This window comes from Lontra canadensis, unplaced genomic scaffold, assembly GCF_010015895.1.
Source record: "Lontra canadensis isolate GAN:19392208 unplaced genomic scaffold, GSC_riverotter_1.0 scaffold125, whole genome shotgun sequence".
NCBI classification, from domain to species: domain Eukaryota; kingdom Metazoa; phylum Chordata; class Mammalia; order Carnivora; family Mustelidae; genus Lontra; species Lontra canadensis.
This window is the reverse complement of record NW_022631119.1, coordinates 287,715-310,406: the sequence shown is the minus strand read 5'-3', so window position 1 is coordinate 310,406 and position 22,692 is coordinate 287,715. Positions and strand designations below refer to the sequence as shown.

The 22,692-nt window shown below is 57.7% G+C and overlaps 1 protein-coding gene across 1 annotated transcript; it reads right to left on the bottom strand.

Annotated features, from left to right (window-relative positions):
• Nucleotides 1-20: 20 nt before the first annotated feature.
• Nucleotides 21-11,758, bottom strand: LRP3 (LDL receptor related protein 3). Its single transcript, XM_032841872.1, has 7 exons — nt 11,342-11,758; nt 9,353-9,400; nt 4,154-4,292; nt 2,688-2,902; nt 1,187-2,297; nt 888-1,020; nt 21-673 (listed from the first exon to the last, which is right to left on the bottom strand). Exons 1-7 carry the CDS (start codon nt 11,412-11,414, stop codon nt 89-91), a joined length of 2,304 nt encoding a protein of 767 aa, XP_032697763.1. The 5' UTR covers nt 11,415-11,758; the 3' UTR covers nt 21-88.
• Between the last annotated feature and the right edge of the window lie 10,934 nt (nt 11,759-22,692).

Below are 22,692 nucleotides of genomic sequence, written 5' to 3'. Positions count from 1 at the left end.
GAAAGAAGGACGCGGAGGCAGGGTAGAAACGACTGTGTATTCCCTGGTTACAAAGCGGGGCTGTGGCGGTCACCAGCAAGTCCAGCGGTCAGCAGACCAGCAGGGCCTCATCATCACTGGCCTCCAACGTTGGGGAGCAGGGCGGTGGAGGACTCCTGCAGACACCCAGTGGCTCTGGTGGGTGGGGGCCTAGGGTGCTGCTGGCAATGGGAACCGGGGGATGAGGGTCCTGGGCCGAGCAGGGGTCCCGAGGCATGTCCCCAGGGGCCGGGCTGTCCACCAGAGGGTCCCTGCCGGCTTTTCTGTCCTTGTCCACCAGCCTGCACTCCGGGTCCCGCAGGCCCGAGGAGGGTGGCACAGCGGATCCCACTTCTGGCCCGTGGCCTGGGGCACTGGGGGGCCCATCCCCAGCCGCCACGGGGCTGCCTGTGTCCGTGAGGGCTGCTGGGGGGTCCGGGGTGGTCCCTGATGCAGGCTGGAGGAGCCCATCACCCAGCACCGTCTGTGAGGTGCGTGCGGCCGTCAGCAGTGGGATCTGTCCCCGCGGCGCCCGCGGCCGGTGAAAAAGCCTGTTCCAGAGGCGGCCAAGGCGGCGGCGGGAGGGCCCTCGGCGGGAGGCATGCCTGCGCATCTGTCTCCGCATGGCTGTGCGAAGGTTCTGTAGCACCGAGGCCTGGAGGGCAGGGTGGATGGCAGACAGGGCAGAGGTCAGTGCCACCCCAGGAGACCAACTGATTTCCCCCAACCTGGCCGTGGCACCCTCTCCCGCTTCCCTTGAGCCTTGGGCCATGCAGTGTCCGACCTGGTCCTGCGGTCTGCCCTTCTGGCCGTTCTCAGGGGTCCAAGTGGGAGCCTGGGTCTCAGGGCTCTCACCCTCAGGCACTCACCTGGGATGCACTGTAGACCGGGAAGTCCTCCACGGGTGGAATGAGGCCCTGGGCGATGAGCTGCCCGTAGGATGGGGGAGCCTCCCGCCGCACAAACTCAGCCTCCAGGCGCGTCATCTGGGTCTCGAAGGCCCTGACGGCAGCAGAGGGCGGGAGGGCGGCATGGCGGGGCTGGCCAGCACCGCACCCCGCCCACCTCCCCGCAGGCACCACCGCCCTCCCCACCCCGCCCTCCAGCCCCACCCCGCGATGCCCCGGGGAAGCCCCACCCGCGGACCGCGCAGCCGGCGCCCGCCCACCTGTACTCCTGCGTGCGCAGCGAGTAGAGCTTGAAGGCGCAGCCCAGCGCGATGACCAGCAGCAGGCCGCAGACCAGGCTGCCGATGAGCGCCGCGGTGATGACCTTGCGGGGCACGGCCGCCAGGCAGCCGTGTTCGTCGCTGCCATCCTGGCAGTCCTCCTGGCCGTCGCAGCGCCACGTCTCGAAAATGCACAGGTTGGTGCCGCAGTGGAAGGTGCCGGGCTGGCAGGAGAAGCAGTTCTTCTCGTCGGCGCCGTCCGGGCAGCTCTTCTGGTTGTTGCAGCGGTCGGCGGGCGTGTAGCACAGGCCGCTGCCGCCCTCGCAGGGGTACTGGTCCGGCGGGCAGGCGGGGCAGCCCTGCTCGTCGCGGCCGCTGGCGCAGTGCCACCAGCCGTCGCAGCGCTGAGGCTCGGAGAAGCAGCCCTGCTCGCCCGCGTCGCCGCCCTCGCCGCCGCCCCCGCACGGCTGCTCCCACGGGAGGCAGTAGCCCTTCACCTGGTAGGTGGCGTTGAAGCCGTGGCCGGCGCTGCGGGCGCGCGCGTGGTAGGCCACCGTGAGGCGGCCCTGCGCGGCCTCGAGGCTCACGGGCCGGTGGTTGCTGCGGTAGGACAGCGTCTGCAGCAGGCGGTCGCCGCGCTCGCCCAGCCCCTCGTACACCTGCACGTAGTCGTCGTAGCCCAGCCGCAGCTCCAGCTGCAGCAGCACGCGCCGCGGGTCCTGCGTGTCCACCAGCCACGTGCAGTGCAGGTCTGACGGCCCGCGAGCCGCGCCGAACAGGTCCGGGGAGGCGAAGGAGCCGTAGAAGCTGCCCAGGCGCCGGCCGCACGCCAGGTCGGGGCAGCCGGCCTCGTCGGAGCCGTCGCCGCAGTCCTGCGTGCCGTCGCAGCGCCGCTCGGCTGGCAGGCAGCGCGTGGAGCGGGCCCCGCTGCAGGGGAAGGTGCCCCCAGGGCACAGGCTGCCCGGCGGCTCAGAGGCAGGCGCCGAGCAGTTGCCCTCGTCTGAGCCATCGCCACACTCGTCCACGGTGTTGCACTGCCACGGGCCTGGCAGGCACTTGCCGTTGTCACAGCGGAACTCGTCGGCCTGGCAGGACGCCTGGCCCAGCTTCCCTGTGGGGTGAAGAGTGCGGGGTGGACAGTCACGGGAGAGCAGAGCCTCCCTCCAGTGGGGACCGGGGCCAGGAACAGGCAGGTGGCTCCCCTGTCCCAGCCCGGCCTCTGCAGGGCCTCTCCATGCCCACTCGAGGGGCGGAGACCCCTCAAACGCCAGGGTGGCTCCTCCCTGACTTGAGCCAAGGGTGAGGGGTGAGCAACCCGCTCTAGCCAAGTCTGTGAAGTGGGGTCCATGAGCTCCAGGGGCTTCAAGGCACCCCGAGGCCCAGTCCCCCAATGGATGGGGCTTCTGGGGGAGACCCAGGAGGGAGTGGGCCAAGAGAGGGTGCTTGTGGGGACCTTGGGAGTCCATGCACCCATGGTGCCCTGCCCTGCCGCCAGCATCACCTCGGATGTACGACAGACGGAAGCCCTGGGCCTGGCCGGAGCTGGAGGCATCAGAGTGGAAGAAGATCCAGACGTGGTCCCGGGCCGAAATGAAGGCAGGTGGGATGGCGGAGCCGCAGAGTCGGAAGGCCTCCTGGCGGGGTGGGGCTGCTGGGCCCAGCATGAGCCAGTCCAGGGAGCACTGGTGGGACTCCTCCACGTCAAAGTTGCGGAAGCTGCAGGGACACAGAATGAGGACCGCTGGGGTGGGCGGGCAGGCAAGGAGCCTGAAGCCCTGAGCTCACAGCAAGGGTGGCCCGAACTCTGGGCCTCTCAGTGGGACCCCTGCCGCCACCCAGGGGTCCAAGGGTGGCTCCAAGAAGCACCAGCACAGCTGTGGACAGCCCCACTGTAGCTCTGTGAAGGTCTCACCTCGTCCCTCGCTGCCCTCCATCAGCACACTCAGAGCCCACTCCAAAGCCAAAGTGGAGGGGGCGTCAGAATCCCCATCAGGAGCAATGCCTTCCCCAGACACTCCAGATCCCTCCCATGCGGGCTCTGCTGGGCTAGACCCAGCACACACTCACAGGTCTATGCAATGAAGGAGTAGATGCCCACGGGGCTGGCCTAGCCTGCAGCTGGGTGACAGCTTGTCACCTGGGGAGAAACACCAGGCCTGGGTCCCTCAGCCCAGGTTGGGGGGCAAGGAGGCTACGGGACCAGGGAGAACTCTATAAGTGGCGAGTAACGGTGGAATCTTTGAAGGGAGAGTGCTTGGGAGCCATGGCCCTGGGGCCACAGGGAAGCAGGCACAGAGACCAAGACAGCCCCTGTTGGCGCCCATCATGCCCCTGTGCTTTAGAGCCAGGGAGAACCCGGGCCCTCTGGGCTTTGGCACCCTGACAGGATACCCCACAGCTGTCCCAGGCCAGGGTTCCAGACTCTGCAACCTGGATCTTGCCACCTGATCCCAAGCCCCCTCTGCACGTCCCTGCAGCTGGAGCTCCTGGGCCCTTGCCTGGCTCCCTCCGCTGCCCAGACTGCCCTGAGGCCCCTGGGGAAACTCTGCTCCGGGCTCCATGCCAGCCTAGCCTCAAGCCCCTGCCGGACGAAGAAAACGCTTCCACCACCTCCAAGCCACCAGGCCACACCCCAGTCCCCACGGCTCATCTCCCTGGCCAGGCTGAGGGGATCCATGGCCCCACGGCCCCTCAGAGAGGCTCACACAACAGAGGTCCAGCAGGAGAGGTGGCCCACTACAGGGGCTCACAGACACCCGGGGAGTTGGGCACGCTCACATGCTCACACATGTGTACACGCAGACGCGCACATGCACCTGTACTTACACACACACCTGCCGTCGGCACCTGCTCACGCACGCGCTCACACACAGGCGCCATTACACACGTGTGCACGCTCTCACACCCACACTTCCTCAGCACGTGCCGGCCCACGGAGCTCCCTCCTGACGCCCTGGGCCCCCTCACCTGATGGTGATCATGTCCCCGCGGTCACCCTGGATGTACCAGCTGCAGTTGGTGCCCGGGGGGTAGTTGAGGGGCCAGGCCGGGCTATAGATGACACCGCGCCTCTCCGTGTGCTGCTCCAGCTTCCCACTGCAGGCGGCTGTGGGAACAAGGGGAAGTGCTGGCCTCCCCTCTGGGTAGGAAGTGAGGTGGGGGTGCCCTGGAGCCCTGCCGTGGCTTGAGCGCAGGTCTTCCCCGAAGTGGGATCAAGACAAGGGCCACACAAGGGTGGCCATGGCCAGGGTGAGACCAAACGTAAGACTTCACGGAAGTGCGTATGGGGGGCCGAGGACCCACAGGGGCTCAAGGCAGCCTTGGGCCCAAGCCCCACCCTGTGCACCGGAGGGTAGGTCCTATCCCCCAGCCCCCCTGGCCCCTCCAGGATGCAGCCTCCTGGCCTCAGCTCAGTGGAGAACTCTGCACCCCTGGGCCTGTCGGGCCTGCCTGAGCAGTCCGCTGTGGTTCCCTGCCTGCCCGCAATGGGACAAATCCAGGCCTCAGCCCCGGGAGGGGAGGGGCTTTGCTCCCCCAGCACGGATTGACTGAGTACCTACTAAGCGGCAGAACAAGTGCGAGGCATGCTGAGTAAGAGACTCAAAAGCCCCACTCCAGGAGGCTGCAGGGAGAGCAGACGTGCTGATCTCCGGCGGGGAGTGAAGATCATGAGACAGGCCTGCACGGAGCCGACGTCCAGTTGGGGCTGGACACTCATCAGTGGGAAGCCACTGGACGTCGATGTCATAACCAGACAAGGAAACAGGCTCAGCGAGGGTAAGGGCCTGCCCATGGCCACACAGCACTAAGTGACAGAGTCAGGAGCACCCGTGGTCCCCTGGTGGGATCAGCCTCTCCCTGCTGGCCTTGAACCAGTGCATTTATGAAGTGTGGACCATCTGCTGCATCAGCGACCCACGCAGGCTAGCATCCCAGCCAGTGCGATCGAGGAATGCCACCAAGCCCAGCCCTGCGGGCCTCACTTTACCCACTTCATTACTCATGCCTCTGCTTCCTGGGGAGCCAGTCCAGCCAGAAGACTCCAGAGCCTATGCTGGTATGCCCTGGCATTCCCAGGACAAGGCAAGTCCTCTGCACTTGACCACACCTGCCCCTTCCAGCCCCTACAGCCACCTTCACCACACCATCTCGTCTGATCTGCACAAAAGCCTGTGGTAAAGGCAGGGTCCATTATACAGATGGAGAAACTGAGGCTGCTGACACCACATCTTCACTGTCCCCCTGCCTGGCCCCTTCCACAGTTGCCCTGCAAGCAGGAGTCTCTCTGTTGGCTCTCAACAAGACTCTTTGGGACCCCAGCCGGCACGGCTGCAGAAAGGAGACTGGGGAGTAGAAATCCTCAGCTGCCTCCCGTCCTCTTAGGACTGTGACGATGGAGGTCCAGGTGATCCAACACTCTTAACAGGGAAGGAGAAGCCCCTGCCAACAGCGCATGAAAGCATCGAAGGACTAGAAGAGAAAACACCCACACTTGACCCTAAAACAAGGCTGGCCACCCATGGGTTGCCATCAGAGCTTCGAGAGTCTCTGGTCAGCAAGGCACCGGCCAGACTTCCTGCTTGGCACTCACCCGTGGCCTGGAGGGCCGGCCTCCCCGGCCTGCAGATCTCTCCCCCGTCAAACAGGAGCAGTAAGAGCACGCACGAGGGGAAGGACTAGAGCCCCTTCCCTCTGACACGTGAGGCCATTGGCTTTGTGGACCTCACAGAGACCCTGGGTGCTGCCTGGGGACCTGGGATGTGTGAGGTTACAAAAGCCAGAAGAGGCTTCTCCTCCTAGATGGTGCTGGGCAAGAGGTTCATGGGCCAGGGAGCCTGGCACAGCCAGGGTGCCTCTTCCCCCCACATCAAATCCACACGGTAAACCCAAAGTCAGGAGACTTGATCAGCCAAGGCAGGAAGCACCCTTTGCTGCCCTGTCCTCTCAGCCCCTAGGACAGGGCCAGGGGCACAGCAGGGCCTCGTCACATGTACCCTGGCTGGGAAGCCTTCCTCAGGCACAAAGAGAAAGGCCAGTTTCCTCACCCGCGAAGCCTACGGGCATCACCTGCCCCAACCAGAACAGGCTTCTAGACCTATGTCTGGTCCTACTTTCCAGGTCTCTTGGACCAGCAGTCACGTCAGGAGCAGACGACTAGAAGCTGCCAGCCCAGCTCTGCCTCTCAGCAAAGCCCCTGACAACATGTCCCTCCAAACAGCCTCCTCCTGAGTCGCCCCCAGGGCTGCCCCAGAAATTCGCACATAGGAGACAGCGAGAGATCACGATTTCTGCAGTCATCAGCCTGGACCACGTGGAGTGCACATGCAGCAGGAGAAAGAACAGAGTCCCTGTGGGGCGCTGGGAGCTCTGGTCAGGGCCTCCTGACTGGATACCCGCTTGGCCTTGAGCCTGGAGGCGGTCCCCAGCTCACCCTCCGTGTTGGCAGCCTCGCTCCCAGCCCAGAATCCAGGCACAGGTGAGGGAAAGGCGTCACGAGTGCACCCCCAGGGCCCACACAGCCAGGCACGCTGTTCCACGCCAGGCCTCAGCTTGTCCCAGTAGTAAAACGGAGTCCCTGGGTGCTGCTTTTCTGGGCAGGTGGTTGGGAAATTCGAGAAAAGAGGCAGTCTCCAGGCAGACACTCATGTGCCAGGGGCAGTGGGGGTCCGCCCTGCGGAGGTGCGGCTCTGACGGGGTGTGTGATGCTGGGTGGGCAGTGAAGGATGCTGGGAGGACTGTGTGTTTGCAGGACAGGATTTGGGGGTGTTTGGGGGCTCTAACTGCTGGTGACCTGTGTTACTCCAGCAGAAAACGACTCGGCCCTCCGGTCAAGGTGCGCTGCTCAAGGGGGAAGGGATGACCAAGCACTTTCAGACCAGTAAGCACCCTTCTTTCGTGGTCCCAAGAGTCAGGAAATACTCCCGAGGCAGCATGAGCAAGGCCTGACAAGAGCACAACCTGCAGATCCGCTTTCCAGAGGCAATCCATGCTCTAGACAACCTGCCTGCCGTAACTACACGGCCGGGAGCTGGGAGCCCCAACCCAGCGCACCTGGGGCAGGACAGGCGCTGGGAGGCAGACCTCATGAGGTCTCCAGGCGGTCCACCCGGGCCCTCGGGAGTGTCTGAGCGGGCAGCTCAGGCAGCCAGCAGCTGGTGTCCACTGCTCTGAGCAACGCTAGAGGCACGGAGCCAAACTCTGGGAGAGCTAGGGCCCCAGACCACTGCCCGTGGCCATGCAGGCCGTGCACATAGCTGAGGCCACGGGGATGCCTCGCATGGACATGCCGGCATGAATGGCGGTCCCAGAAGTTGGGCAACGTGGGCCCTGCTAAGAACGACACCGATGCTGGCTAAGACCTACTGAACGTGCAAACCTGAATGCTATCTTTCTCTCCCTGACTGTCTTTCTCTCTCTGACTCTATGAGCAAAGCTTGTCCCTAGAACATCACTTTCTAAACCCAGGGCACAGGCACGTGGCAGACATCTCAAGGCCACGTGGCCACCCCCCCACACCAGCAGGAGGGCTCTCCTGGGGCTCACATCTGTAAGACCTGACCCCCCCACCCACAACCCTGCCAGGTCCCTACCCTCCCACTCTCTACCTAGGCCACAGACCCCTGACTCCAGTCCGTCTCCTCCTGGAAATTGGGACGGGGCGACTGGGCAGTTCACTGCGGGGGCCAGGACACCAGGTGGCGCTGAGGCTGGCTTGGCGCTGAGCAAGTCAGGGCCCTGGGCCAGCTGCGTCAGCAGAGGAGGCCAGACTGCTGGTAGCAGGAGCCGAGGCACAGGGGAAATCAAGAGGGAGCCCGAGGAGCTGAAAGTGAGAGATGGGCCTGCAAAAGCAGCTTCTGTGGGCCCCAGGCCTCCCCATCCCAGAGACCACGGCCCACAGAGATCCCTCTCCCTGAGCCAGCCACAGTGGCTTTTGGCTACAAGGTCCTGAGAGGAATGAGAAAGCCCGGGTGCCTCCAGCCCACCAGGCGGCACCAGCAAACAAGTCGCAGGCCTCCCACACCAGAGACTGCACATTCTCCCCAGCTCCCTAAGGCCCTTCTCAGACGTCTCCCGGTGGCCCCAAGGGCCACGAGGCCAGGGCTTCCCCATGGCAGTCCCCTCAGCAAAGAGCAAACCCCCTTGGATGGACTCAGTCGCCCGTCCCATTCCTGACAGTCTTCGAGGTGCCTGGCACAGGGCCCAAATGCAAAGATGGTCTATGGATGGTTGGACCCACTGAGACAGGCAGTGGGAACGGGTGGAGTTTGGCCCGTGTTTCTTAGATCCTGCGGGCCACCACTAATCCCAGGGCCCAAACACCAGCCAAAGTGTGAATCTCTGTCCAGCACACCAGCTTGCCTGGGGCCTGGTCTTGCTCAGACAGACCAGCTGAACCCAGGCTGAGCCACCTTCTTTCCTAATTTGCATACCAAGCTGGTGTTTCCCCTGCCCTACGTGATCCCAGGGCCAGGTACCAGGCAACCAGAGACCACCCCTGTAGCCTCAAGCCAGGCCAGAATTCTTCAAACTAGCCAGTCCTGAGCTGTTTCCCCAGCCCTGCCTTGCCTTTCCCATGGAAACTCCAAGAAAGGCTCTGGCCTGGGCCTTCCCCCGACTCCTGCATCTGCCTGACCTGGCGTTCTCCCTGTGTCTCTTCCTCTCAAGACACATAAAAATCAAATTCTTCTGTCAATGGCATTGGCTTGTGTGTGTCATTGCTCGGCCATACCTTGATAAGCTGAGTTCCAGGTATAACTTTAAAACAGGCCAGCATCTCATGGTGCCTCGTGGCCTCGGGGCACCCCACAGCCTACAGGAAGCACAATGTGTCAATTACGCTAGACCCGTGACAGTTCGCTAGTGCCATTAAGCCACCAGGTGTCATGGCCATGCTGAACACCTTGCTTTGCGTGCCCATTTGACCCTAATAACCGGGCTTTGAGGTAGGTCCCATTATTGCACCCATTCTACAGAAGAGGAAACTGAGACTCAGGGAGGTGTAAACTTGCCCAAGGCCAAATGACTCCTTCATGATGCAGGAAAAATGCACAAGTGCTGAGGTTGGAAGGGGGCAGCTGACTGCAGGGGTGGAAGGGTCCTGAAGGCCCGTCCTCAGAGGTCACGAAAACCAGAAGGGCAGGGAGGAAGGAGAAGTATCTGACTCACCTAAGGCAGGAACTGCGCTGCTGAGTCGCCCGGTGAGAACGATGTTTACTGTGGGAGACACAAGGAGGTGTCAGTGGTGGGGGGCAGTGGCACTTGGGGCCCAGACACCTGCCGTGGGCCAACAGCAGCCCTAGATGGGCAAGCCAAACTCTGGGCCGCCTCTCTTCATCTCACAGGGCCGGGCCCAGAGTGCTGCCAGAGAATTCCACTCCCACCCGGTCCTGCTGGGATGGGCAGAGGGGAGGACCCTTGAGGGTCTTGGGACCCCACCCTCTCCCAAAGACAGCCAAGGCACAAGCCTGGCTCCAGCAGACCACTCCTGCTGCCCTCTGTGGCTGCCGACTCTGACTTGTGTGGGAAGGGGTGTGTTTCTACCTCGCCTCTCCAGCTTGGAAACTCATGTGTGGGCCACCCTGGTTCAGCCTGGGTAAGGGCTCTGCCTTCAAGGAGGCCCTGACCTCTTGGAGGAATCCCTCTGAGGGGCCTTGCCAGCCACCTGGTCTACCGGCAAGCCAGGGAGGGAGGAAGCAGTTCTGATTACCCCATTTTATAGGGACGCACAGATAGCAGGATTCAAGGTCCCCCTCGCCATGCCATGCTGACCTTGAGAAGAGGGGCAGAGAACTTCCCTGCCACCCACCCCCTCAAGTATCCACCTCCATGAGCTTTGCCCTTTGCTTTCATCCATGGCTTTCCTGCAGCGGTTTACAGGACCAGGACGAGGATACAGGCAAACTCAACTTCCCAGGGTTCAGGGTGCCCCCTTCCCCCAACATCAAGGATACCAAGGGAGGCAGAGATCATCTCTGCAGGGTCAGCCCCCACCTGGTGAAGATGCAGGGGCAGATGCCCTCTCTGAAAACCCCAGGCTCTGCTAGGCAGAGCCCGGGGCCACATCTGGGAAGTGAACGGGCCTGTCCTCCTGCCCTGCTCACCTGGGCAGCCCAGCACCCAGCAGCTCAGAGCCCAGAGCACATGACCACTAACAGACTGGGCAGTGGGCACTTCACCGGGGGTGGGGGTGGGGGGTCCCATCCATCACTAGACTTTCCCACACCTGAACCAAGGGGCCTTCCACAGGACTCAGAGCTCCCTGATTCTGCACCCAAGAAGAGGGTGTAGCTAAAAACGGACAGGTTTCTTTTTCACTGTGTCCTTTCAGTTGCTTCAAGCAAACTTATTGGGCTTACAGAATCTTCACTAGTGTCACAGTAGGGTGTCCCCTAATGACCCCAAGCTAATGGCCTCCCTCCTTCATCATGGTAAATAAAGGAGCCATGTGGGTTGAGGATTTAACTCCTTTCTTCCCCTCTCCCCCAAACAGGGCCCTGGAAAGGTCGACAGAAAAACTCCTGGACAGGGCAGGCATCCCTCCCACCCAGATGTCAGGCCTAGACAGGTCCCAGCACCCTCCCCAAACACACCCCACTGAGCTGAACAGGCCTGCCCCGCTGGGTCTAAGAGACACAAAGGGAAGACAGGAGTCCCTTTCGCAGCAGCCTCCGGCCCCGGCATCCTGACCGCGGCTCCCGCTGGCACCCGCCCCCACCCCAAGTCCCAGCAGGAAACAGTTCCTTCTTCAGGGGACAGCCGGCCACAGACCCGCCCGCCTCGCCTTTGTCCGCAGCTCCGGAGGCCCTAACCCCGCCAGGCCCGGCGGAAAGCCACCGCCTGCCCACCCCGGCCACCCTCACCGCCCCGCCGCCCGCACCGTCCGGCGGTCCCGCGCCCCGCGCCCCGCTGCCCCGGGCTCCACGCACTGTTCCGAGCCGGGCGGGAGCCGGGGCTAGGCTGCCAGAGTCGCCTCCCAGGCGGGAGAGCACGGCAGGCCGGGGGACGCGGGGGGCCGCCCTCTCGCGCAGGGCCCGCTCCGGGAAGCCCCGGCCCGAGCCCGGGGGAGCAGAGCGGGGCAGGTCGGGGGCCGTCCCGGGCGCGGCGCGGAGCTCGGAGGCGGGGGCCCGACCCGCCCGGCCTGCGCGGCCCACTCACTCAGGCAGACGACGGCGAGCTGAGCCCGGGCGCCCGGCGCCCCCTCCGGCCCCGCGGCCGCCCGCTTCTCCATGCCGGGGCCGGCCGCCCGCGGGCGCCGCCTCCTGCCTCCCCGGCTGCGGCAGCGGCTGCGGCTCCGGCTCGGGCTCGGGCTCCGGCTCGGGCTCCCGCGGCGGCCGCCGGCCGGGTGCGGGCGGCGGCTCCGGCGGCGTCTTTGTGAGGCGGCGGTGCAGGCCCGCAGCGCGCGCGGGGCCACATCGGCCGCGGCGTCACGGGCCCCGCGGGGGCTCAGCGGCGGCCGCCAGGGAGGACCCCCGCCCGCCGCTGCCCCCGCGCCCCGGGCGCCTTGCCGCCGCCGGCCTGTGCCCGGGGGCCCCCGGCGCGCCCATGCCCCGCGGCGCGCAGCCGGCCCGGCCCCGGCGCCCCCCGGCCCACGCGGCCGGTGCCGTGGCTGGTGCGTCGGTGGGTCTGTGGGTCCTCGCGCCCGCCGGGAGCCAGGAGGCCGCGCGGCGCCAGCCACGTGACGCGCCCGCCGAGCCGCAGTGGCGCTGGCCGTGGGCGGGGAGGCGGCGGGGCGGGCCGGGGGCGCGCGCCCCGCCTGGGTGCTGGACAGCTCCGCGCGGCCGCCCCGGCCGGTCGGCGCCTCCAGCCGTCCTTCGCCCTGGAGCCAGGGCCTCGTCAGCTCCGGCCGGGTCTGCTCCCGGGCCCACGAACTGGTCCCTCCCGGAGCCCGCGGGGCCGCCGTGCCCGGGAGGGGAAGAGAGTGGAGGGGGGAGAGGACTGGTAGAAGGCGGCTGCTTAGAGGACCCCAGGGCAGGACGGCGCGAGGTGGCGCAGCGCGCAGGGCTGTCTGCCCCGTGAGGTGTCCCTGTTCTAGCCGGGGGGGCCCTGGCACATCCCTGAAACGCATCCTTCTGTGCAGAGTAAAGCTTGTGAGGAGGGGAACACGTTAGGCCTATGGAAACTCACCCCTTTGGGGACCCTGAGCCCACCTAATCACCCCATCAGGCCCCCGCGGAATGGGAAGAAGACACCAGGCTTGGGGCTGCCACCTGGGAGTGGTGTCAACCAAGGGGCTGGTCCCGAAGAGGCAGAAACCTGGGACAGAGACAGGAGCCAAACAGGGTCAGCCCTCCTTTCTTGAGACTAATGTGAGATCAGAGGTCCTGGCCTGGAGGCTTGGTATGAGCCCCCATGCCTGCCCCGAGCGGAGGCAGGACCTCCTCTTCAGTTACCACCACTCCGTTCCCTAGTCTCTTCTGAGAGAAGGTATAAAGGAACTGATATTGTATTAGTGAAAGTTGTAGACCGTGTAACTCGCTAACTCATTTTTACTGTGCAGGCCAACTGGATTTTAATTTCAAAAAAAGGGGGGGCCGGAGGGAAAATACCTTTTAGTTTTTCTGGGTGGGTGGTGTGTGTTCTCTCTCTTCTAATTTCTTTGGTGATTTTTCAAAAGACGACTTCTTGAGAGATGTAGCAAATGATTGAAGAATCAAATAACAAGATAAATGACTCATTTATGGTAAAGAGCGCGAGCCTACCATAATCTGGTTTCAGAATTTCCCGAGACTGCTGACTGCTCAAGTAATGGGCACTTATGCGTGGCAAAAATGTTCAACAGAATTGCAGAGCTGGCAGGGAGGGTCTGAAGTCTGAAATTTTGTTTCTATTTGAGGATGCTTTCTAGATGCATGCTTTCCAAGCTATGAGAGGGATCTATGTTGAACACTGAGGCCACGGGGAGTCCTACTGGAGCCTGAGGCAAAAAAAAGAAAAATGTAAACCCCTGTAGATGTTTATCAGAATAACCTCTCATATTCTGAACTGAGTGGAAAGATCAATAAAACCTCTACAATCACAAAGTTGCCCAATTTGTCCACACCCCATTGTCAACCCTCCTAAGCCCACGCGGCAGGGGACAGCCCAGCTAGCTACTGGGAACTTTGGGCTGGTTAGAAGCAAGTGTCCATGGCACAATAGTGCAAGACCATAAAACAACCAAGCACCACTTACCTGACCTTAAGCTTTTGATATTTTGCTCACTGTGAATTTTTTGCATATATTTTTTTTTAAATAACTTTAAAAAAATGGTTTGTCTTTATTCATGAGTTTTTTGGCAGAAAGCTACTCCTTGCTCATTCGGAGATCTGAACCACCTGATGCCCCATTTCCAGTTTAGCTCCCTCTAGAGGCTGCCAACCCAGGCAGAGGCCTCGCTCAGGTTCCCCAATGTAGCCCTGTTCTAGTCCTCATCCCCAACCGAACCAGCCACCTCTGGAATGGTTCCTGGCAGCCCAGTCTCTGCTGCAGGACTGGACACCCCCGCTCAGTGACCCTGCAACTTTTTAACAAACATGTACCCTCCGCTCCAGCATCAGTTGTAACCACGAGTTTTCAGTCTATCACAACCCAGACTCTTCCAACTAGGTGAGAATTCAGTGCTGGAAAGAGGGTGATGTCAGTAATAGCCCCAAGAAGTTGCACACCGCTAGGGCAGATGAGGGAGGTACAGGGTAGAAGGGCCGAGGCAGGGGCTCAGGGTCCTCCTGGCAGGAAGCTGGTCTTCGGAGATAGGAGGAAGCAAAGCTGCATGTATTTCATGACACTCACGTGTATTTCATGAGACGTGGACTGTGGACCACTGAGGCCTTCAGCTGATCTGCTCCAGGAGTGAGGAGAGGGAAGGGGCACAGAGTTGTCCCACATAAACCTCCATCCAGAGCAACGGGGTCATTGCCAATACTCACGTGCCCCAAGACCCCTACAGGACAGGGAGGCAGCCAGGGAGGAGCTGGAGAGCTCCACGTATCTTCCTCCATCATTTGCCTGCAGGAAGACTCAAGTTCAAGCCGGCTTTTATCCAACTGGTTGCCAAGGTGGATGGTCATTGTCTTTCTTGATTTCAAATAGTTAGAATTTACTTGGGGATCAAAGGCTAAACATGACTTCGGCAAGTAAAGCCAAAGCAGGTGTCTTCCAGAAGGGCAAACCCTTTCTTGTCCAAATTCACTGTAGACTAGATACTTCTCACTCTGCAGTCTACACCTTCCCCTTGGGCCCCACTCCGTTCATGGTCACATCATTTACTGAGTCGATAATCCCTACCCCAATCTCCCAACACCAATTCATCACTAAGTCTGGATGGCTAATCCCTTCCATGTACCTCAAATCTGCTCCTTCTCTCCATCACCACGGCACCTTCCTGGCCCCAGCCATCATCTATTTCCTCTCCCGTCGATCTCTGCAGAAGCCTCCTACATGCAACCCTGCATCCTAATCAGCACCTCACATTTTCAACGTGCAAAATGGATCATGTCCCCTGCGGAAAATACTCCAGAACAGACCTCAAAGTTCTTAACCTGAGCTTCATGACCCTGTGGGACTAGCTCTGTCCATCATCCTCTCCAAACAACCCCACCTGCCCCCAGCTCATCCTGGCCTTAGGACATCTCCACTCTCCCCAGAGCGAATTTCTACTCTTCCCTCGTTCTGCCAGGAGGACAGCCAGGAGGCAGAGCGGAGAGCATTTGGAGAGCTGCGCTCAGACCTGTGAGCAGCCTATCCAGCAAGTGGACATACTGACTGACCCACCAGGCTTCAGGCCCCCCTTGGGGAGAAGCATTCAAACCCCCAGGCCAGCTAAATCACTCAAGTGATGAGAAGACAGTTGGGTCTGCATTTTGAGCCAAACTCTCCTTAAACAGAACCTGTCCTTGGGCCCTTTCCAAGACCCCTTTCTGGGACCCCAGGGGAGCCTCACAGGTCAGTGTCTCCTAAATGGCTATTTCGCTCCCATATACATTAGAACCCATGTTTCTCAAATGGCATTTTGAGAACTCAGCCATTTCGGTAGAAAGTAGCATGAAAACCCATGTCTGAGGGATTTCTGAATGGTATGACTTTTGGAACAGGATGACAGGAGGACAGGAAAAGAGGTAAGAGCAAAAAAAAAAAAATAGCTTTAAAGAGAGGGAGTTAAATGGTTTATTTGAATTTAAAATACTAAAAATATCAGGAGCACCTGGGGGGCTCGGTCCGTTAAGCATCTGACTCTTGATCTCGGCTCAGCTCTTGATCTCCAGATTTTGAGTTCAGGGACTGCGTTGGGCTCCATGCTGGGCATGGAGCCTACTTAAAAAAGAAAACACTAAAATTATCAAAAGCACAGTAAAATACCACTTTCTGTACATTAAAATGACTATAGTTCAAAAAGGGAAAGGGGCACCTGGGTGGCTCAGTTGGTTAAGTATCTGCCTACAGCTCAGGTCATGATCCTGGGGTCCCGGTGATCAGGGATCCAGCCCAGCACTGGGCTCCCTGCTCAGCAGGGAGTCTGCTTCTCCCTCTCTATCTCTCTGCCCCTCCCCCTGCTCATGCTCGCTCTTTCTCTCTCGCTTGCTCACGCTCTCTTTCTAGTAAATACATGTTTTTTTAAAGATTTTATTTATTTATGAGAGAGAGAGAGAGAGAGAGAGCGAGCACAGGCAGACAGAATGGCAGGCAGAGGCAGAGGGAGAAGCAGGTTCCCTGCAGAGCAAGGAGCCCGATGTGGGACTCGATCCCAGGACGCTGGGATCATGACCTGAGCCGAAGGCAGCTGCTTAACCAACTGAGCCACCCAGGCGTCCCAGTAAATACATTTTTTAAAAGGGAGAAAGAAAGAACATAGCAAGAATTGGCGAGAATGTGGAAAAGTTAGAACCCTTGCACACCGCTGATGGGGACGTACGATGGTGCAGCACCTTGGAAAACAGGTGGGCCGTTTCCCAAAAGCTTCAATATAGAGCGGCCACGGAACCCAGCAATCTATCCCCCAAAGAATGGAAAGCAGGAGCCTCAGGGGGTCCTTATACATGTTTATAGCAGTGATAACGCACGATAACCACAGGGCTGGAAGCCACGCGGGCGTGGACTGGATAAACAGGACGTGGAGAATCCACACAATGGAATATTCCTCTGCCCTAAAAAGGAAGGACATTCTTTTTTTTCTTTTTTTTTAATATTTTATTTATTTACTTGACAGACAGAGATCACAAGCAGGCAGAGAAGCAGGGAGAGAGAGAGAGGAGGAAGCAGGCTCCCCACTGAGCAGAGAGCCCGACGCAGGACTCGATCCCAGGACCCTGGGATCATGACCCCAGTGGAAGGCAGAGGCTTTAACCCACTGAGCCACCCAGGCACCCCAAGGAAGGACATTCTGACACATGCTGCAGCACGACTGAATCATGCCAGACGCAAAAGGACCAATAGACAGCATAATTCCACCAATAGGAGGGACGTGGAGGAATCAAATTCATAGAGACAGCAAGTAGAATGGTGGTTGCCAGGGGCGGGGTTGGGAAGAATGGGAAGTTGGTGTTGAAGGTGTACAAGTGTCTCAGCTTCAGGGGAAGGTCGAACAACCACATATACCTATGTCACTGACCCGCACAATGCAAGTGGTTAAAATGGTAAATTTTGTGTTATATATATTTTACCGTAGCAAAAAAAATCGCTAAAAATAAACTGGCAGAAGAAAAGTCAGGTTTGTGACCACTTTTCCTCCTGTGCTTCATGGGGTGCAGCGGCTAGTCTGGGTCCCGTTTTGGATCAAGTGTGGCTTCCTGGTGCCAGGTGCCCCCCTAGAGCCTTGGTCAGACAGTGGATACAGAAGGAAGAGCAAGGCTAGGGTCCGAGTGCCAACCCCGCCCTGCAGGGTCCCCAGGCACCAGCCCCAGCCAGCCTGCTGATCCGGCCCCCACCACACCTGCAGACGTGTCCCTGGGGATGGGCTGGGCATGGACACAGACACTCTCCAAGGCAGCGCTGATTCTTATGACTTTAATAGACCAGCGGCAGTAAAACCATTTTGCCTTCAGCATTGAGCAGTAATTTAAAAATTATAGGCCTGGAACAGTGATGGTAAGTATGTCGTAAAAGCACCACTCCAAAAAAAAAAAGTAGAGGAAGACTTTTATTGCAATAAAAATGTTAGCACCAGGTCACCCCTCAGTTTACATAACCCTCTCCACAGTAATTTTGGATGATGAGTGCAATTCCAATTTTCAATCAAAGAGCTCCCCTCGGTCTTGCTGAGCACTCAGAAGTGCCCTGAAACAATAATCATTTGTGTATTGATTTGGGGGAGAATCAATCCAATTCAGTCCACCTCACTGAATTATTAATGGAGCAAAGCACATCAGAGCCCGGAGGAGGGTAACGGATGAGGTCCATTCCTTTAACCCTGTGGCTGCCAGAGGATACATATGACAGGTTGCAAGAGTCTGAGTCCAGAGGGAACCCCAAGGCTGCAGGGATGGATTAGGAAAACCAACGGGACAAGCCCTCACACCCCCAGGCGTGGGTCCAAGTCGGGTAGGGAGGAGGCCAAGCTCACTTCCATCCTCCAGGTGAGGGCCCTCGTCCCTGTTAGAGCTCCTAGGACCTCCCCCCCACCTCGGGGGACACAAGACAACTAGTGCAGTGCTCCCCACTCACCAGGGCTTGGAAGCGCCCTCCTCCACATGGTGGGCAGCAAACCTTTATTATGGACTTAACGGTTGTATTTCAATCAGCTCATTTTACCCTATGTAAGCCCTTCTACCTCAAAAGGAAATTCTATGTCATCACCTTGAAAGCAGATCCAGACTCTTGCTGTAAATAGAGAACCAGAAATAGAAGCGGGACCCTAACAAAACATTGCACACTTTCTTGCCTGCATCCCTGTTTGTCTGTCTGTTTCTGTCTGTCTGTCTGTCTCTGTGTATGTGTGTTTATCTCCACCAAGGAGATTTAAGAAGTAGTCGGGAGCATTCAAGGCACAGCTAGCATTAAAACTGAGAATTTCTCCTCTGTCCAGTGAGAAAAACTAGAGGAGAATTGAAGATCAAATAATGTCCTTGTATTGCGGCTTAGAGGTATTTTCTGCAAGATGTGACAGTCTCGACCCAGATCATTCAGGTCCCACTGAAAGTCACCTCAACCATCCCACAAGCAGGAAAAGAGGCCTGATTAGGCACAGACACTGGAACTGACCAGCAGAGGATTCGATCTGGCTCCCCAGCTCACTCTCCATGTGGCAGGCTTCTGAATTTTTATGAGCCTTGGCTTCCTTACCGTTTAATAGGGGCACGACAGGATCTACCTCACTAGGTCACGGTAAGAACTGAAAGTGTTAATGCCCACAAGGCGCTTACAACAGCGCCTGGCTCAGAAGTAAACATGAGCCATTATCCAAATGCGCCCCTCTGGGAAAACTCCCATTCAGTCTTCAGAACCCAAGCCAGTCATCTCTCTGCCTTCCCCACCTCACTGCTCCTTCTCTACTTTGAACAGGCTTCTGGGGCTGCATACATCATCCTCTTGTAATGTACAGGCTCATTTTCATGGCCTTCTGTGTCCTTCAGCCATCAACTCCTTCCTAGAGGTGTTAGTATGCCCTCTACATCCCCATCATCCAAGGCAGCTCTGCTCACACCTAGTGGGAGATGGTCAGCAAATGTTTACCTACATCAGTTGAAGCAGACTATCGCGTGGCTCTGGCTGTGTCCAGAAATACCGTTCTTTCTTCCTGCCTTTCGTGGGAAAGAAGTCCCACCAGTGTCCCTGAGAATCAGGGGACACTGCCAGTGAACCCCATCCCATCCCATTCTCCCTCCCTGACTCAGCCAGAGCTCAGTTCGCATACTTCTTCTTCTTCATTGTTATACTTTTACTACATACGATGTACCCACGGCCAATGAATCATAAGGCTTTGTGTGCTTTAAACTTGGATGTAAGGGGCGACATACAGCTTGTATCCTCTGATAACTTGCTTTGCCCACCCAGCATTTTGTCTTCAAGCTTTATCCACACTGATCTGCGTGGATCTCATGTATTCATCCAGGAGCCATGAAAATGCATGACTCCCAGTCACACTCCTGTGCCACTCCCAGCACGCTGCTGAGCATGGCAGGGGTTCAAATGTCAGCCCACTGCTGCGAGACTTGGGACCCAGCTAATGGCTGGCTGACAGCTCAGCCAAACCTTCCTTGAAATGTGCCATGGTGGGAACCTCTTCCTACCTGCTCCTCTTCTCGGGCTGGGGTCACGTCCACATCAGACCGGGCGGCTATCCCTCCTTTATTGTTCAGGAGTTTTTCCCCAGAAAATCTCTTACAGATCTAATCCCATTTTAGTGTCTGATTCTCAAAGAATCCAAACACACGATTCCTTTTACATTTTCATTATTACTTCACTACACAGAATGCCGCCCCCTGTGTATGCAGTATACCCTGAGGACATTCACTGTTTCAGTGTTTTGCTATTGCCAGGAATGCTGGTACCATGCGATGGTGTCTGAGCCGTGGAGATGCACAAGTGGGCTTTTCCTCTTAGGCTGGTGTCAGGGGGTTGGTGGTCCACAATGGCCCTCATGGATCCCAGACTCCTGGGGGTCATGCTGCTGTGGCCACCTCTCCTCTTGAGCATAGGCTGTGTCTAGAGATTCTTGTCTATGAGTAGCAGAAGTGATGGATGTCACTTTCAAGATTAGGTTCCAGAAAATCATGGGCTCCGTCTTGGGCTGCTCTCTCCCGCCACCTCTCACCCAGGCACTTGCTCACTCTGCAGGAAGCCATGCTGTGAGCTGTCCTGTGGACTGGTGGCAAGGAAGAGGGAGGTTCCCGGCCAAAGCCACCGAAAACTGAATCCCACCAACAGCCAGTGCGTGAGCTGGGAAGACGACCATCCCCCAGTGGAGCCTTCGGATGAAACTGCAGCCCCTTGATTGCAACCTCCGGAGAGATTTTGAAACAGAGGCACCCAGAAAAGCAGCTTCTTGACCCACAGAAACTCTGAAAGCTAAAAACATATCAGTTTTGGAGCCACTAAGCTTTGTAATAATTTGTCATGCAGCAGTATGTAACTAATACCAAATCTAAATGTATTCATAAGCATCTGTCCAACATTCCAGAGCTAGTAATTGCTCCTAGGCTCTTGTCTGTGATGAGGTATGGCCACTATCCTCTTATAATTAAAGTTTCATTTCATCCTCACCCAGCCTCAGAGGTTTCTGAGGACAGCACCACCACCCTGCTGGACGCACCTGTCAAGATCTTAACTCCATTGGTGCTCGCCCTCCCTCCTTCTCTTTCTTTCTTTCTTTTCTTCCTTCCTCCCTTTTCTTTCTTTCCTTCTTCTTCGTTCCTTCGTTCCTTCCTTCCTTCCTCCCTTTTTTCTTTCTTCCTTCCTCCCTTTTCTTTCTTCCTTCCTCCTTCTTTCTTTCTTTCTTCCCTTTATTCTCCAAATACCTTTGAACCTTTCTCATGCACCAGGCAATGTTTTAGGCACTTCCTCTCTTCCACACAATGGAGGAGAGACCCAGAACCCTGCTTGAGGACTGCTATGGGACGAATGGTGTCCTCCCCAAATTTGTATGTTGACATCCTAAACCCCAAACTCAGAATGTGACTATATTTGGACATAGGGTCTTTAAAGAGGTTTAAATTAAGTTCCACTGAAACCATTGTGATGGACTCTAATCCAATGTGATCTGTGCCCCTCTAAGAAGAAATGTGGACAGAGATGTGTGAGCCCGTAGACAAAAGGGCCACTTGAAGATACAGTGAGAAGATGGTCTCATGCCTCGGTTTTCTTTTGAGGCTGCTGTGCCCCTTGCCATTGCAAGAAGTCCAGAGGGCTATTGATCAACATGTTCAATCCTGCTCCCTGCAAGCACTGACATGCATGTGACCAAGGTCAACCAGTCACCCTCTTTCAGGTGCTGGCTCCAGAGCAGAGAGAGCAGGGGCTGGAAGTGGGGACAGGCAAGGGGACAGCTCGTCCTTGGGACCACCCATTGGTTCTGCCAGTGCCATGCTGGTGGTGCCAAGCTGGTTGCTGGGAGTTTTATGAACTGCCCCCCAAATGTCCTCCTCTCCCCAGCAAATTCCCCCAGTGGCTAGGACAGGGAGTGGTGCCCACGTGGGTAAAGGCTGTCTCCAAAGGCTGAGACTGAAGATCTCCTGGGCCATGTGTCGGGACCCATGCCCGAGTCTGTCCCCTCAGCCACTCTCATGTAGAAGTTTGGGGAGGGCATGGAAAGGTAAGGGGGAGCAAGAATTAGATATTTGCATTGCAGGGTGAGTTTGACAAACAGAAACACCTGAGGGAAGGTGTGGAGGCAGGATCCAAAACAATATAGAAAAACATATAAACAAAAAATACAGCCATTCGATGAATTCACAGCTCACGGAGGGGCCAGGAGAGGCTCACAGAATACAGAAGTAATAGAGGCTTGTTGTAAAGAAAACAAACAAAAACTAACCACACAGACAATAACACTGTTATTTTGGCAAATATCCTCTCACCTACCTACAAAAAATTTCAGGATGGTTCAGTTGGTTAAGCAACCAAATCTTGATTTCGGCTCACATCATAATGTCAGGGTCCTGGGATCAGCGAGCCTCGAATTGGGCTCTCTGCTCAGCGGGAAGTCCACTTCTCTCCTCCTCCCTCTTCCTCTGACCCTCCCCCACTCACACACGTGCGCTCTGTCTCTGTCTCTCTCTCTCTAAAATAAATAAGTTTTTAAAAAGATTTTATTTATTTATTTGCCAGAGAGAGAGAGCATGCACACAAGCAGGCAGAGTGGCAGGTAGAGGCAGAGAGAGAAGCAGCACTGAGCAAGGAACCCAATGTGGGACTCGATCCCAGGACCCTAGGATCATGACCTGAGACGAAGGCAGCGTCCCAATAAAAAGTTTTTTAAAAGATTTTATTTATTTGACAGAGATCACAAGTAGGCAGAGAGGCAGGCGGAGAGAGAGGGGGAAGTAGGCTCCCTGCCAAACAGAGAGCTCAACACGGGTTTCAATCCCAGGACCCCAGGATCATCACCCCAGCTGCAGGCAGAGGCTTTAACCCACTGAGCCACCCAGGCGCCCCCCCAATAAAATTTTTTAATTGTGGTAAAATCTACATAATATAAATTTACCATTTTAGCCATCTGTAAGCATCAGAGGCATTAGGTACATTCACATCGTTGTGCAGCCGTGACCTCCAAACACCTCTAGTACTTTTCTTCTTCGCCCCATGAAACCCTGCACCCATGAAGTGAAAACTCTGCTTCCCACATCCCCCCAGCCCCTGGAAACCATCATTCTACCTTCTGTCTCTATGAATTTGACCCCTCCAGATGCCTCGTGTAAGTGGAATTTGTCATTCCGTGCCTGGTTGGGCTACCTTTCTAAATGCACGTACAGGTTGCTTGATGGAAGTGGAGTCACAGAGAAGCACAGTTTTGGAACTGCTTTTGCTTGTCAGTACAACAGCCGTCGCCACATTCGCATACAGAGCTCTGCCCCCTCATTCTTTGGTGCCTGCCCCGC

Coding starts and splice junctions, on each gene's coding strand:
- LRP3 (XM_032841872.1), bottom strand. CDS start 11,414: ATGGAGAAGCGGGCGGCCGCGGGGCCGGAGGGGGCGCCGGGCGCCCGG. Junction 1,021..1,186: donor CTGCGCACGCAGGAGTACAG/GTGGGCGGGCGC, acceptor TGCTGCCGTCAG/GGCCTTCGAGACCCAGATGA. Junction 674..887: donor CGGTCTACAGTGCATCCCAG/GTGAGTGCCTGA, acceptor CCTGCCCTCCAG/GCCTCGGTGCTACAGAACCT.